At 55.6% G+C, this 14,641-nt stretch overlaps 5 protein-coding genes across 5 annotated transcripts; 3 read left to right on the top strand and 2 right to left on the bottom strand.

Moving 5' to 3' along the window:
• Positions 1-408: 408 nt before the first annotated feature.
• On the top strand, positions 409-2,420 carry LTHEOB_7516 (D-lactate dehydrogenase; the record flags this gene model as incomplete). The annotated part of the gene is made up of 3 exons (XM_035516891.1): positions 409-715; positions 813-2,087; positions 2,152-2,420. The coding sequence occupies 3 exons, from the start codon at positions 409-411 to the stop codon at positions 2,418-2,420; spliced, it is 1,851 nt and encodes a 616-aa protein (XP_035371025.1).
• A 764-nt stretch (positions 2,421-3,184) lies between these two features.
• On the bottom strand, positions 3,185-3,949 carry LTHEOB_7515 (Lipid transfer protein; the record flags this gene model as incomplete). Its single annotated transcript, XM_035516890.1, has 3 exons — positions 3,185-3,348; positions 3,592-3,798; positions 3,934-3,949. 3 exons carry the CDS (start codon positions 3,947-3,949, stop codon positions 3,185-3,187), a joined length of 387 nt encoding a protein of 128 aa, XP_035371024.1.
• Positions 3,950-4,565: 616 nt separating this feature from the next.
• On the bottom strand, positions 4,566-6,250 carry LTHEOB_7514 (uncharacterized protein; the record flags this gene model as incomplete). Its single annotated transcript, XM_035516889.1, has 2 exons — positions 4,566-5,965; positions 6,094-6,250. 2 exons carry the CDS (start codon positions 6,248-6,250, stop codon positions 4,566-4,568), a joined length of 1,557 nt encoding a protein of 518 aa, XP_035371023.1.
• A 2,028-nt stretch (positions 6,251-8,278) lies between these two features.
• Positions 8,279-11,916, top strand: LTHEOB_7513 (Histidine kinase hhk5p; the record flags this gene model as incomplete). The annotated part of the gene is made up of 6 exons (XM_035516888.1): positions 8,279-8,365; positions 8,491-9,328; positions 9,389-11,195; positions 11,253-11,340; positions 11,395-11,646; positions 11,698-11,916. The coding sequence occupies 6 exons, from the start codon at positions 8,279-8,281 to the stop codon at positions 11,914-11,916; spliced, it is 3,291 nt and encodes a 1,096-aa protein (XP_035371022.1).
• An 868-nt stretch (positions 11,917-12,784) lies between these two features.
• LTHEOB_7512 (NADH-cytochrome b5 reductase) lies at positions 12,785-13,931 on the top strand (the record flags this gene model as incomplete). The annotated part of the gene is made up of 4 exons (XM_035516887.1): positions 12,785-12,829; positions 12,887-13,172; positions 13,229-13,306; positions 13,360-13,931. The coding sequence occupies 4 exons, from the start codon at positions 12,785-12,787 to the stop codon at positions 13,929-13,931; spliced, it is 981 nt and encodes a 326-aa protein (XP_035371021.1).
• Between the last annotated feature and the right edge of the window lie 710 nt (positions 13,932-14,641).

Genomic DNA, 14,641 nt, shown 5'->3' with positions numbered 1-14,641 from the left:
TTCGCTTGATCAAAATACATATACAGCGTCGCCACGAGTGTGGCGGCGAGCCCCGATTCCAGTTGGCGCATGGTTCACACCGGTGAAAGATTCTCGAGAAACGACTGGGTGCGAAGTCTAGAAGCGCCAGTGCGTGCATAAGCCGAAATTGTCGAGTCTCCACAGGTGGTGAGATAAGGACCAAGCTGTTGGGCGGTGTACGTGCTCGCGACTAGGATGATGTGATGCAATCCATGGTGTTGATCGTGAAGTTCTTCGGCAGCCGCGCAGTACCTCCGGCGCAGGACAAAGTAAGCAGCGCGCTGTGCGACTTGCCGCCGGTTCTTTACAACACCCTCCGCCCGCCAATGCTGTTCTCCTGCAACCGGCCATGAAGCTTGGACATCGCATCTCATTGCAATAATGCCCATGTCGAACATGATCCGCCCGCACCCGGCCCTGCGCCGTGCTCCCCTGCTCTCGAGACCTCCCTCCACCATCCCCGCCGCCGCCGCCTTCTCCGCACGCGTCTCCTCACCCAGCTCCGCTCTTCCGCCGCGCTACGTCTCACAGCAACGATGGGCCAGCGGTGGAGGCTCCAATGGCAGAGACTTCATGGGCCAGCTGTACGACAGCACACAGGCCCGCCTGCAGAGAGAAAAAGCGGAGCAAGCTAGATTTGCAGCACAGAGAGACCTGACCGGTCGCGGAACCAAGGGAGCAGGACTTTTGGCCCGTAAGACAATTCCACGCTGCGGATCACATGCGCCGTGGAGAGTGCTGCCTTTCTTTTGCGACTCGGTGCTGACGCAACACTTTCTCTCCCAATGCAGTCATTTTTGTCGCCATCGCCGCGGGCTACTACGCCGGTTCGCAGAAGCCCGCCTCGCTTCCCACCGATTCGACCGTTCCCATCTACAAGACGGAGGACCTAAAGCATGACACATCGACTGGCAACCTGCAGGCGGCGTGGGTGGATTTCAAGGCCATTGTTGGTGAGGAGAACATCTCTACCAACGAGATAGACCTCAAGGCACACGCCGGATCCGAATGGTCCTCGTACCCCTCTCTGCCCGGCGATGTGCCCTTCGCAGTCGTCAAGCCGGCCTCGACCGACGAGGTCAGCCAGATCATGAAGGTCTGCCACCAGAGAAGAATACCTGTCACACCCTACTCCGGCGGCACTAGCCTGGAGGGGCATTTTGCGGCGACTCAAGGAGGCATCTGCATCGATTTCAGCCGCATGGACAAGATCGTCAAACTGAACAAGGACGACATGGACGTGGTCGTGCAGCCCGCCGTGGGCTGGGAGGCCCTGAACGAGGAGCTGGCCGAGCACAACCTCTTCTTCCCGCCTGATCCCGGCCCAGGCGCGCAAATAGGCGGAATGGTTGGCACAGGCTGCTCCGGCACGAACGCGTATCGCTACGGCACCATGCGCGACTGGGTGCTGTCGCTGACGGTCGTGCTGGCTGACGGCACCGTCATCACGACGCGCCAGCGTCCGCGCAAGAGCAGCGCCGGGTACGACCTCACGCGCATGTTCATCGGCAGCGAGGGCACGCTCGGCCTGGTTACCGAGGCCACGCTCAAGCTGACGACGAAGCCGGCCAACACATCCGTGGCCGTCTGCAGCTTCGGCAGCATTCGTGACGCCGCTGACTGTGTCTTCCGCGTCGTTGGCGCGGGTGTGCCTATCGCTGCGATCGAGATCCTCGATGATGTGCAGATGCGCTGTATCAACGACGCGGGCTCGACGGCGAAGCGCTGGAAGGAGGCGCCGACGCTGTTCTTCAAGTTCGCCGGCACGCCGACGAGCGTGAAGGAGCACATCAGCATTGTGCAGAGCTTGGCGAAGAGCGCTGGCAGCAAAAGCTTCGAGTTCGCGCGCAGCAAGGACGAGGCAGACCAGCTGTGGAGCGCCCGTAAAGAGGCGCTTTGGAGCGTCATGGCCAAGAAGCGTGAAGCAGGCGACAAGGTCTGGACCACAGACGTTGCGGTCCCGATCAGCAGGCTACCTCAGATAATCGAGGAGACCAAGGCGGATATCGATAAGAGCGGACTTATTGGCGCCATTGTGGGCCACGTCGGCGATGGAAACTTCCATGGTAAGTAGTCTGGCTTCTTTTCTTAGCGCGCTTGGGCGCTTGCTGATATGCCCTCCTACCACAGCCATCCTGCTTTATAACGATAGAGAGCATGCCGCTGCTGATGGTGTTGTACATCGCATGGTCAAGCGTGCTATTGAGATGGAAGGCACTGCTACGGGTGAACATGGTGTTGGCCTCGTCAAGCGTGACTATCTGAACCACGAGCTGGGTGAGACGACTGTCGACGCCATGAGGAAGCTAAAGCAGGCATACGACCCGCTTTGCCTGCTCAATTGCGACAAGGTTGTGAGGACGAAGAAACCGAAGCCCGGTGAGGTTCAGCCATGGTAAACGTGATGAAAACATTCCACGTGGAGGCATATTTATGTGTATTGCACGCTTTTGGATGCGTCCTAGTCGATATTATTTGCGGACGAGTAAATACTCGTAACCTCGACTCATACACAGCGTGGAAGATAGGGCAAGATATGTAGAAGAATACCGAACAGCTTTGTGAATGTGACCACCATGCAGCCTCATATAAAAATGGCATCCCTTTGGCTGGCAGTGTAATATGACTGCCATTCGGTCTTTGTATCTTTGAATTTCATCACGTACTTTAGAACGAACAACAGTCCAAGAATCATTAGAACCTTGATAAGTCGGCCGACGGCGGCTCATTAATGTAGAACCGATTTAACTAAAGTACTCGACTAGATGAAAAGAGCCGTTTAAACACGCCAACATGAATCTATCTACATACTACAGTGATATAATAGAGTCTAATAAGGAAGAGAGGAGACACCGATTTGTTAAAGTAGATTCAAGATAGTGTGTCAGGCCGAGTGGGCGAAGGAATCTAGCCACAGTTCTTCTTTTCTACGTCCCAGTCGAAGTCTCAGATTCTCTATGGTAGAGATAGGGCCATTTGAGATGAATTAAGCGTCACGTGTAGCCCAACAGTATGGCGTTGCAGTGGCACTATAGCTCCGGGAATGGTCATAGCCAATGACATTGCTGAGGGGCACAAAGCTTTAGAAGATAACCAAAATGTGATATTTCATGTAATTCTTTATCGTAAAGCCAAACGTACAAGTTACAAGAGAGGTACTGACTCATAGCTTGGACTTGGTCTGGGCCTTCTTCATCACAGGCTCAATCTTGGTGGCCTTCATAACATCGCCCTTGATCTTCAACTTGCCCGACATGAATAGCTTCTGCGCGTTGGCCTTGCCCGAGACCAGGTTTGCGAAGTCGCTGTCGGAGAGCAGCAGGGTGACTGGAAAATTGCGACGAGTCAGCGATGGGGTCCACTCTCGCAGGCTTCATCTCCACTCTCGACGCCAAACCATCCAGGTGTTTTGTTTTTGCCGCGGTTTAGGCGGCGGCCCACAGGCGGGCGGCGCCGAGGCCGAAGCCGAAACCATGATACCTAGCGCGCGGGGCGATCGAGAGATGGATGCATGACGATGGATGCATGTGCTGGCACGCATCCACACCACGCGGACATTCCTAAACTCACCATCAGATTTGCCGCCCTCGGGCGCGGCGCCCTTGCCGACGGTGCCCGTCTTCTTGAGGTCGATGTACCAGCTCTCCGTCTCGCCGCCCTGGTTCTTGATGGTGAAGGCGAAGACGGCGCCGCCCTTCTTCACCGCGTCCTTGCGGTCGGCGTCGTCGGAGAGGGCGGCGGCGATGGCGTCGAACGCGGCCGACGAGGGGATCTTGTCTGTTTGGGGTTGAGTGAGCGCGGCATTCTCGGCTGCTGGCCTTGCTCGTTGCCCCGGCGGCCGGGCCAAAGTGGATGCGGGCTTGCGGCGCGACACGGAGAAGGCCATGGAAGGTCATGCACGCGTGCACTTACCGCTCTTGAGACTCATAGTGGGCGGCAACGGACACGGGTGGTACTGGGGATGCGGAGGAGAGGGTTGTAGTGTACAAGAGACAGTTCCCAAGGGGGTTTATAGCCGTCAGTAGGTGTCGGTGACGATGATGCTTGCACGCGGCGGGCGCAAGTCCGGGGTTGATGAGTTGCATGTGAAATCGCCGAGGCTCAAGCATCAGCCGGCACGTGCCACTTGTCTCATTCTCAGCCCTCAAGAGGGATCAATGATTTGTTCGAGAACCAATGAGATTTCTACGGCCGTAAAGTAGGCCCATGCTACATATATCTTGTATATAGCAGGCGTACGGGGATATCTTATGAACTAAAAAGGAAAAGTTGGTAAAAGATCGTAGTCGGATCGTAATAAGATCGTGGTCGGCATCCATCTCTGCGCTCATGGATGATAGTGATGGTGGTCCTTTCCTCCCATCGAGTCGTAGCAAAGTAAGAAAAAGTCGTGAATCGTCTCTCGTTGACGAGAGGATGCTCCCTCCCGTGCGCCTCATACAACTCCACAGTTGACAACCCGTACAACCCTGATGGTACAGTACAGTTGCTTACCACCAAACTCCAGAGACACCGTTGCTCACCAGCGAGCATGCATATTTACATTAGCGCCAAGGGAACAGAAACTTGCGCATGTGTTCTTCGGCTTCGACAAGCTGTTCCTTTGCTTTGGCCGTCACCTTACTGCTGCGGGTGCGCGACCACCATTTGCTGACCGACCTCGACTCTGGCGTGTTCTTGAGGTCGTCTAGCTCGTCCGTGATGAGCAGGTCCGGCTTGATCTCGTCAACCGGGCTCAGGATAATCGGCACGTCCATAACCTCTTCCGCACGGTTCTTCCACTCTTCGCTGCCCGCGATGCGCGTGAGCGGCGCCAGAGCATCGTCCCACGTGCCCGTGCGGAGGGAAACGTCTTCGAAATTAAACTCGGTGATGGAGCGGCGGTGGCGAAGAATGAAAGTGCTAATTTGGGACGAGTCCATGACCGCGTTCTCGAGTTCCAAAAAGAGCAAGTTGGGGAACTTGAGCGCGCGGATGCCAGTGGGTCGGCTCGCACCCGACTCCGGCGTGCTTGGGGGTGACAGGCCGGGTTCAAGGTCCAAGGAAAGGGGCGAAGGTCCTTTCTCGCCGCTCCAGCGGAAGAGCAGCTTGGTGACAGAGTGAGAGAAGGTCCGCAGATACGAATGCAGGAGACGGAGATGTTCCGACGACGACCCCTCCAAGTAAGGCTGGCTGTCCAGGTGAATCGCGAGCTTCTTGATTTGTCGCCATCTCCTGTTCGATGCGGGGGTGGAACCTGGACCCATGGTTGGCTGGAGGTACAGGAGGCCGGCAGGGTGCATGGCCTTGATGGTCAGCGAGTCCAGTTCCGGAAGCTGCGCACGCTCGACGGCGATGCGCAGCGAAATTAGTGCGTAATCGACGGCACTACGTCGATGGCGCTGTGAAGATTCCTGGTCGGGGCAGTCGAGCTTCAGGTTGACCAGGCCTGGAAGTGCCTGCAGGGCTCGGATGAAAGCAGGAACGTTGGTAGCGGCATGGAAGACGGGAGGATACTGCTTGATCAGAAGGTCGGTCATTTCCCAGGAGCCGTACTTGGGAGTCTTCATCTTCCCGATGAGGGTTGGCGGCTTGTGGATCTGCGGCTCGTAGACCAGGCTCTTCTGCTCGGCGGTCACGGGATCAATGAGTGGCGGGAGGAAGGTGTCCGAGGAGTGCGGCATGCGGAATGTCATGGACTTCACGTGGTGGCCGATGCTCTCCAGGGCTTCCATACGGGCGGGCCTGCCAAAGGTGCTCGGTCGGAAGGTTACGGTGATGTCTTCAAACAGAAAAGGGGCGGCGCGACTGCTCATGTCGTGGCAGACAAGACGGCAGTTGGCGAGATCCGACTTGTCGACATGGGCCAGGAAGGCGTTGCGGCAGGGCTCCGACAGCCAGAATCTGAGGAATGCCGAGCTGGTTGACATCACGAGGTTGCATACCGAGCTGTTGGATCGAAGCGCTGAGGAGAGGGCATCAGTCGCAGCTCGACGTGCTGGGCTTCGAAAACAAGCGCAGGCAGAGGAGGGGAGCAGCGAAGTGGACGCGAAAGGACTGAGGGCCAACGGAGGGTTTATCTCAGGCACTTACACCGACTCCCAGGAGCTTCGACCGGTGTGGGGATCTCCCCAAAGAGCAGCTTTCTCGTTGAGCTGGCATTGCTGCTCTGGCTGCCAACAGTGCGATGGGACCCGTACGAGTCGCTAGAAACTTGGTGTTTCAACGACGGTCGAGATTCGCCAATCATGGGTTGTCATAGATCGTGGTTACTAGGAAAGAGCGGTGGACATTGGGGGTGTTGTTGTTGTGCGTAGAGATGGCAAAGAGAGGAGACCTAAGGTACATCAGGCACGCATGCGCCGCCGCCATGCTATTTACTGGCTGTGGACTCTGGACGCCCCCTCATCAGTCCGAACGCGAAAAGTGGGACGCAGGAATGAGTCAAGCAGATCTCCCAGTGTACGTAGTAGTAGAAACGCGTTTCTTTCGCGCTCGTAGTGGAAACATTCATTGGCTAGCACCTAGCGGGGGTGCCATTTTAAGTATAGTTCGTTTCAATGAGACTGTGGAGGTGTGTTCCCAGCCAATGAATCTGGCGTCTAAGGATAGCGGTGAAGCAGCACATGAGGCTAATGCAGGAGCGCTCACGATTACCACACGCGTGTAAAATCCCGCAACGCGATTGCTGCGCGCTGCTGCGCGTTGGAACGGGCCGCTCTGCTGTTATGCTGCGCTGGCGGAAGAGGCGCGGAGGTGATCTTCACGAGCAAACGCGTCGAACGGTTCTCGAACGGGAAGATCTGGGGTAGCAAACCACAAGCAGCCCTGCAGTCCCGGCGTGGGAGGCAGCGCTTGACGCGCGTGGCAAAGGGCCGATGCGAGTGATGAAAAAGCCCTACACCCGTTCGGCCTGGAGTGGATCTCTGCTCACCACACACAGAAGCCGGCACATTTCTCGGCTCGCAGGCTGAGGTAAGCGTCTCTCAAGGCACCCCGCGTGGTCGAATGTCGAGGAAGATTCGGAAGAAAAACGTTGATAAGAACCCGTCTCTTGCAGGCTCTAACCTCGTTTCTGCCGGCAAAGCACACCGAAGGCTAGCGTGAATATGGTTTTGCTCATGCCAGGGATAGTTGGAGCTATCGTCCCGGCGTGTAGGTATATGTGATTCCACATTCTCGTCTGGACGATGGCTTCAGCTACCCACACGTTGTTTTTCTAAGAAAAAAGGGGGGAAGAAGAAATGGAAAGGCTGGGGCATAGTTACGCCTACTATTCTTCACGCTAGTCTTCGGCTGCAGCCCTCTGTACTCCGTCCGAGAGTCAGGCCACTGCGAAGGGAGCAGTGTGGCGGGCATGGCGCCGCCTCGGAGATGCGGCGGACGTCGACCCGTACGTAAGCGGCGAGGTTGGTGCGGTGCTCGAGGACTACGGCGAGGAAGAGGCGGCGGCGGGCGGCGGTGGCCACTGTGGCAGGCTGTTAGCTGCATGCAACCGGAGATGGAGAGGCGGTGCCAAGAGTTCTGGCTGGAACTCGAGCCTTTTCCCCGTTCCTTTTAGCGTACGGGCACGCGCGGATCGACCGAGCGGATCGTCCGAGGCTCATCGCCGTGCAGCACTCTTCGCTCTGCAACGGCAGGTCCATCTGTGTAGTGCCCGCCGTGCCGCCAACGGTCCAGGCTCGCTGGTGGAGATTGGCAGTGGCTCGCGCGCCGCAGAGATTGATTTACCGGCCTGCTCTGGGGCGAGGCGAGGCCATCCTGCGGAATCTGGCAAAGCGGCCGCTGGACTAGCCTAGCCACACGCCGTTGCTGCGTCGTATGGTGGAAAGAGCCGTGGCTGCCATGGGACGCCCACCCTTCTTCAGCTCCATTCCACTGCTGTCTCACGCCCTCTCGCATCCAGCGACCCGCCGTCACCCTCGCCCCGTCCGGCCCAGCTCCGCTCCCTCGCTCCCTTGCTCGGCCGCCGCGCTCGTTCTTGCGCTTTCCGCATACAGCGTCCCGCTTCCCGGCTAATTCTTCTCCGCAGCTGAGCTCTTTGTCCGCGCCAAAGCACCATTGCCCCAAGACACTGCTCTGCGCGCCCTGCACCCTCTGAGCCCGCGAGTCTCATCTGCTGGAGTCCCAACGAGGCATGGCCGTGCTACGCACTCGACAGCGCCGAACTTAGCGTCCTCCCTGGCCCGGGTCCGTCAAAAGCAGGCGCTTCTACCCGCGGCTCCCGCAATCGCGCCTCTGGCCGTCGCCGGGGATCTTCAGGGTCTACATGGTCAAAATGCGCATTCCCATACGGGAGCAGCTTGGGTTTTTGGTGCTGCTGGTTTCCTTAGTCGCTCTCGCCGTCATTGCGGCCGCAACATGGGTCTGTCGCCCTCTCTCGTTTGCTGAAGATAGGCGAATTGCATGCCGTTTCTTGATGCGCTTGTGGCTTGCGCAGACTCGCGCTCCGTAAATTCGTGGCTCTGCAAGTGCTGATACATCGCGCAGGTTACCAATCACAACTTCGTTCTGGACATCCGAGCCTCGCGTCTGACCCTAACGGCATCGTTGAAGGCATCACAGCTTGCTTCGAATCTCCTGTTGATGCAATCAACCGTCCGTTCCGCCTCCAGCAGAATTGTGATCCAGCGCCAGCTTCAGCGTTACAACGATGGCAATGTCACCTATCGGAGCTCCGCAAATTGGACCACTTCGCAGTCCGACCTGGCCGCCGTTTTCGATGGAGGTCAGCAGATGACATTACTGCTGCAAGCCCAGGTCTGGCCCAAGAATTATACTGGATCAGCTGCAGACGCTGCCGTCTTCAGGGCTACCGCTTCAGTGGCCTCGGGCAAGCTCGCTCTTCCCATGACCTATGATAATGGTTCCACTGTCTACCTCGGTGACTCGGGCTTGGGCTATCCGCCCCACCTGTATCCCAATATGACATTCACTTCCCAACGGCTAAACGACACTTTCAACGAAACGTTGGCTCAGTATGCGGGGCAGACGCTGAACGAGACCGGAAGTATCTTACTTGGTCCTTGGGAGTTGAACAAGACATTCTCCTTGATGTCTCTGACTGTTCCTATCATCAACAACACCTCCGCATTCGATATCCTTGGTTGGATAACCGTTGTTATGGACGCCAAATTGATCTACCAGACCGTGGATGCCGGTGAAGGACTCGACAACAGCGGCATAACTCTCATTGTTGGGCCTGACACCATTGACAACAAGTTTCCTCCTGGCGTGCTTTACTCAAACAACAGCGGCAGTCCCCCCAAGGACGTGTCCGTTCGGTTCGTGTTACCGCCTTCGGAACTGGGGGGACGCCATAACTCCCGTGCGTGGGGGACCTCGCAAAGTTCTTTTAACTACAGTCAATTCCCCGCCGTGAGAACAGGATTTACCGTCAATCAAGGCGCAAAAGACAACAATAATGCGGGGTCCATTATATCAACCAAGAATGAGGAAAAGAAGGATGTGGCAGTCGGCTTTGCTCTACCAGAGACATCCTTGTGTGATTGGATTGTCCTTGTGGAGCAAACGCATGCTGAAGTCTGGCAGCCCATAAATCACCTACGCAACATCCTGATAGCTTGTGTCTTCGGTACGGCTGGTGCCATACTACTCTTGACGTTCCCGCTGGCACACTATTCTGTTCGGCCAATTCGCCGACTCAGAGCTGCTACACAGCGGTCTGTCTCTCCGACCGGGTATCTGCCAGATGACTCGAGCATTTCCTCGGGTCACATGGATGGGGCCGATGATGCTGAAGTTCTTGCCCGCAAGGAAGGGTTCCTATCGAAAATCACCTCCTGGAGACACGGGAGGCGGCGAACTGGTGTGGAACAACGAGAGGTCGAAAGAAGGCGACAGTTCAGGATCCCTGAGAAGGTCAAAGACCGTAAGCATTTGATTCACGACGAGCTCACGGATCTTACCACCACGTTCAATGAAATGACAGACGAGCTCATGATGCAGTATGAGAAGTTGGAAGAAAGAGTCAAGCAACGTACAGCTGAGCTCGAGGAGGCAATGAAGGCTGCCGAAGCTGCCAACGAGAGCAAAACTCTATTCATCGCTAATATTTCGCATGAGCTGAAGACTCCTCTCAACGGCATCCTCGGCATGTGTGCTGTGTGCATGTCGGAAGACGATCCGGTCAAGCTGAAGCGTTCGATGGGTATCATTTACAAGAGCGGGGATCTGCTGCTCAATCTTTTAACGGATCTTCTGACTTTCAGCAAGAACCAAATGGGCCATCAGCAACTCTCACTCGATGAAAAAGAGTTCCGCCTGCGAGATGTAAGCACTCAGGTTCTAGCAATCTTCGACAAGCAAGCCAAAGAGAGCGGCATCACTCTCTCTGTACGATTCGAAGGTCCAGCCGACCTTAACCCTGACGAATCTGCTCAACGAGGTGAACAGGGCCTTGCCCCACATGGGCTCGGACGCGTGAAGGACATGATTCTGTGGGGTGATCAGCATCGAATTCTCCAAGTCCTAATCAACCTGGTCTCTAACGCTCTCAAATTTACACCTAAGGGTGGTTCCGTCTCCTGCACAATCAGATGTGTAGGGGATGCGACCATTACGCCAGGATTCGGGAGTCGCAAAGGATCTCTCAATTCTCAGTCGCGGCAAGGCTCTGGTCGAAACTCTAGAAATCGCAGTAGGATGGATTCGAGCTCAATGTCCTCCCAAGTCACGCCAAGACGTACGGATACAGCGAACCATATCAATATCCTCCACGACAAGGCATATGCTCACATCCTGGAAGCGGAGAGGGCGCCATCACCGCCACCGGGACGATTTCTTGCTTTCGAATTCGAGGTCGAGGATACAGGCCCAGGCGTCCCCGAGCATCTTCAGCAACGTATCTTCGAGCCTTTCGTACAAGGAGACCTTGGGCTCAGCAAGAAATACGGTGGAACAGGCCTCGGGCTATCCATTTGCCAGCAGCTCGCAACCCTGATGAGAGGTACTATCAACCTCAGGAGCAGCGTTGGTCAGGGTAGCACTTTTACAGTGGAAATCCCTCTGAAACATCTCAAGACACGAGCAGACAGCACTGCCTCGTCAAGAGTTTCAGATCCCGCAAATGGCAGTCGGAAGAGCAGTCTGTCTATTGAGTCTCCAACATCTCGCACGGCAGAGGAGAGCACTGGAGCGGCATCTGTCCCGTTCGAGACGGACTCTCAGCCACGGTTGGTAGGGCTAAGGCAACCTTTCTTTGCTTCACCCACCCCTCTGGACTCTCCCAGTTCACAAGGTGCAGCAATGGATCGCATTGCAGCCCAGACGTTTAATAAAAGTGATAGGCTTAAGGTCCTTGTCGCTGAGGATAACAAGGTGAATATTGCCAACCTCAAAGAATTGCTATGAGATGATGCTGACGATTCACAGACCAACCAAGAAGTCGTCCTGCGGATGCTGAAACTTGAAGACGTGTACGACGTATCGATCGCGAAAGATGGCCAGGAGGCTCTGGACAAAGTCAAAGAGAGCATGGAGAACCAGAACCCTTACGACCTGATTTTCATGGATGTGCAAATGCCAAACCTCGATGGTATCCAGTCCACCCGACTTATTCGGCAAGCGGGATATTCGGCGCCCATTGTTGCCCTTACGGCTTACGCGGAGGAAAGCAACGTGAAGGTCAGTTGATGTTTTCGTTTGTTGCGTCCAGTCTGCTGACCCGCCATCTAGGAGTGCTACGAGTCAGGCATGGACTATTTCTTATCGAAGCCGATCCGACGCCCTGCATTGAAGCACGTCTTGAAGACTTACTGTGCTCCTATACCGGAAGAAACGGAGCCTGGAGACAGCCCTCCCTTGGATTCGAAGAAGAAAAAGGGCGCCGCGTATAAGCTAGTGGCGAGATCGGGCGCAAAGAATGATACTCCAGAGCCTTCGCCTTTGTCATGACGCACATGACGGGTCGCGACGTCTTTTTTTTTTTTTGACTTTCTATCTGCTCTTTTAATTCGCAGGCATAGTTTTACGGCACAAGTATTGCTTTTGTAAGCGGCGATTGGTTGGGGACTTTTTGGGAGTATTCGGGCTGCTCCGTTGTTTATACTTGGCCCTTTCAAAAACTTCCTTTTAATCGCACGCGATTGGCTTGGCGTTCGAGGGAGAGAAAATCGGGTTAGGATTGCGATTCTTATATCTTATCGTATACATCCATAGCATGGCGCTCTCAGGTAGCAAAATGGCTTTCGGCGAACTGTTTTGGCGCGTTCTGCGAGATGGGTGTCGGGAAATGGCATGGCCTTAGGTATGATGACGGCGGCTTTTTTTTTTTTTTTTTGCATCTGACGGTTTCTTTGCTCCGCTCTCGCCCCTTTTTCTTTTCCTTTTTTCTATTTGAGTGCATCCGCATTGGTGTTTTAGTGACTGGAAGCACGATTCCAGGGAATTTAAGAGCTATGCAGAGACATTTTCTTAGCCTGACGCTGAATTGAAATGGACGAGAAAAGAGACCAAGCAAAGCTCACTGTTGCCCCGCCATCCCAGAAATTTGTCAATGTGTGCTTGCTGTTGTACACTTCGGATGGTCGAATGAATGGGGATGAAGACGGAAGCTCGGAGGCCGAGGAACACAGCGATTAGCAATCTGGAGCTTGGGGCCTCCACTGGGGGTCGGGCGTTTTGCGTCATCAGAGGCCGAAGGACCGATCTGCGCGCACGCCTTTCACAGCTGCTTTCCCGCGACCCGCTTCCTCTCTCCATCTCAGTACACAGAGCCACCAGAACCATTCCGCTGCTCCAATCGTTCCATCCAGCAGCCAAAATGTTCGCTCGCCAGGCTTTCCGTCCCGCCCGCACCCTCACCAACGTAAGCTCGCGCTTCCGTGTCTCCGATGGCTTGCTAACGACGTCGCGATCCCAACAGTCCGTCCGCAGATACGCGACCGAGGCCCCCAAGCAGAGCTCCAATGCTGCTCTCTACGGCGCGCTGGGCATCGTCGCCGCCGGTGCTGGCTACTGGTACCTGAACAGTTCCAAGGGCGCCGCTCCCGCACTTGCAGCCTCCAAGCCGGCCGAAAAGACCTTCAAGGGCGGCGACCAGGGCTTTGTTTCGCTCGTGCTCGAGGACGTCGAGGTGCTCAGCCACAACACCAAGCGTTTCCGCTTCAAGCTCCCGGCCGAAGACCATGTTTCTGGTCTCAACGTTGCCTGTGAGTGCAGCTCGAGTACGATACATGCTGAACAAAAGGTGCTAATACGAGGATAGCCGCGCTGTTGACCAAGTACAAGGGCCCGGAGATGGAGAAGGCTGTTCTGCGGCCGTACACTCCGGTCAATGACGAGGGTAAGGACCAATGGACCCATTGCGGCGAGCGGGGCCTGACCTGATTGTGTTAGATTCCCGTGGCTATCTCGACCTCATCGTCAAGAAGTATCCCAACGGCCCCATGTCGTCGCACTTGCACGACATGGCCCCCGGCCAGAGCCTTGATTTCAAGGGCCCGCTCCCCAAGTTCCAGTGGGCCCCGAACAAGCATGAGCACATTGCCCTGATCGCCGGAGGTACCGGCATCACTCCCATGTACCAGCTCATTCGCGCCATCGTCAAGAACCCCGAGGATAGGACAAAGATCACACTTGTTTACGGAAACGTCGGCGAGGATGACATCCTGTTGAAGAAGGAGCTTCAGGAACTGGAGAACACCTACCCTCAACGCTTCCGCGCCTTCTACCTCTTGGACAACCCGCCGGCCGGGTGGACCCAGGGCAAGGGCCGTGTCACCAAGGAGGTGCTCAAGACGGTGCTGCCTGAACCAAAGGAGGGCGAGAAGCTCAAGATCTTCGTCTGCGGTCCGCCCGGTATGTACAACGCCATCTCGGGCAACAAGGTTAGCCCCAGGGACCAGGGCGAGCTGTCGGGTATTCTGAAGGAGCTCGGATATGACAAGGAGCAGGTTTACAAGTTCTAGAGGTTGCAAAGATTCAGACTTGCGGCATAGTAGATCGAGCATGGTCGACCTTTTTTTCCAGCTATAGAGCGTAGAGAGCACAGCACGCCGCGCTGTATTATAATGTCAAGCCGCTCGCCCTTGTTGAACAACCGCTCTAGGCTGATAGTGACCCTTTGAACGGGAAAGAAGGATCTTCGATAAATGATGTTTTGCCCGAATATGGGCCACCGATCGGTAACAGGCTACATTCGCGCAGCAGCAACAACAACGTTAGCACGATAGTCCTTTCCACCAGGTAGCACCGACGACGACGTCGTCTTCATCCTCATCCCCAAACACATCCGGTAGCAAGTCGTCGTTATCGTCAACACCAAAGTGCTCAGAAGGGTCCAGCAGCAGTCGTTCAGCAGCTCGAGCACGAACAAGAAGGTTTAGTGCTTGTGTCAGGAACCCCCTACAAGAACAACAAGGATTCAATTCGAGCTTGGTTCAATCTTCTCCTTCACCCTAATTGATACGCCGATCACAAAGAGAAGATCAACCAGGCCTGCGAGGAGTACAGCCGGGCCGGAACCGAAACTGTAGTAGTAGCCACCACCACTAGGGGGGCCAGAAAAGTAGGCGCCTTACTGAAGGGCTATTTTCAGTATATAAGACATTAAGCTAAGCGGATTGGTATGCTAGTTCCGCTCGAAGAGGTGGTGCTTGGTTAAATGAGAGCCCGAAGG

This window comes from Lasiodiplodia theobromae (assembly GCF_012971845.1).
Source record: "Lasiodiplodia theobromae strain AM2As chromosome Unknown scaffold_23, whole genome shotgun sequence".
Taxonomy (NCBI): domain Eukaryota; kingdom Fungi; phylum Ascomycota; class Dothideomycetes; order Botryosphaeriales; family Botryosphaeriaceae; genus Lasiodiplodia; species Lasiodiplodia theobromae.
Note: the sequence above shows the minus strand (reverse complement) of the source record. Positions and strands in the feature narration are given on the sequence as shown.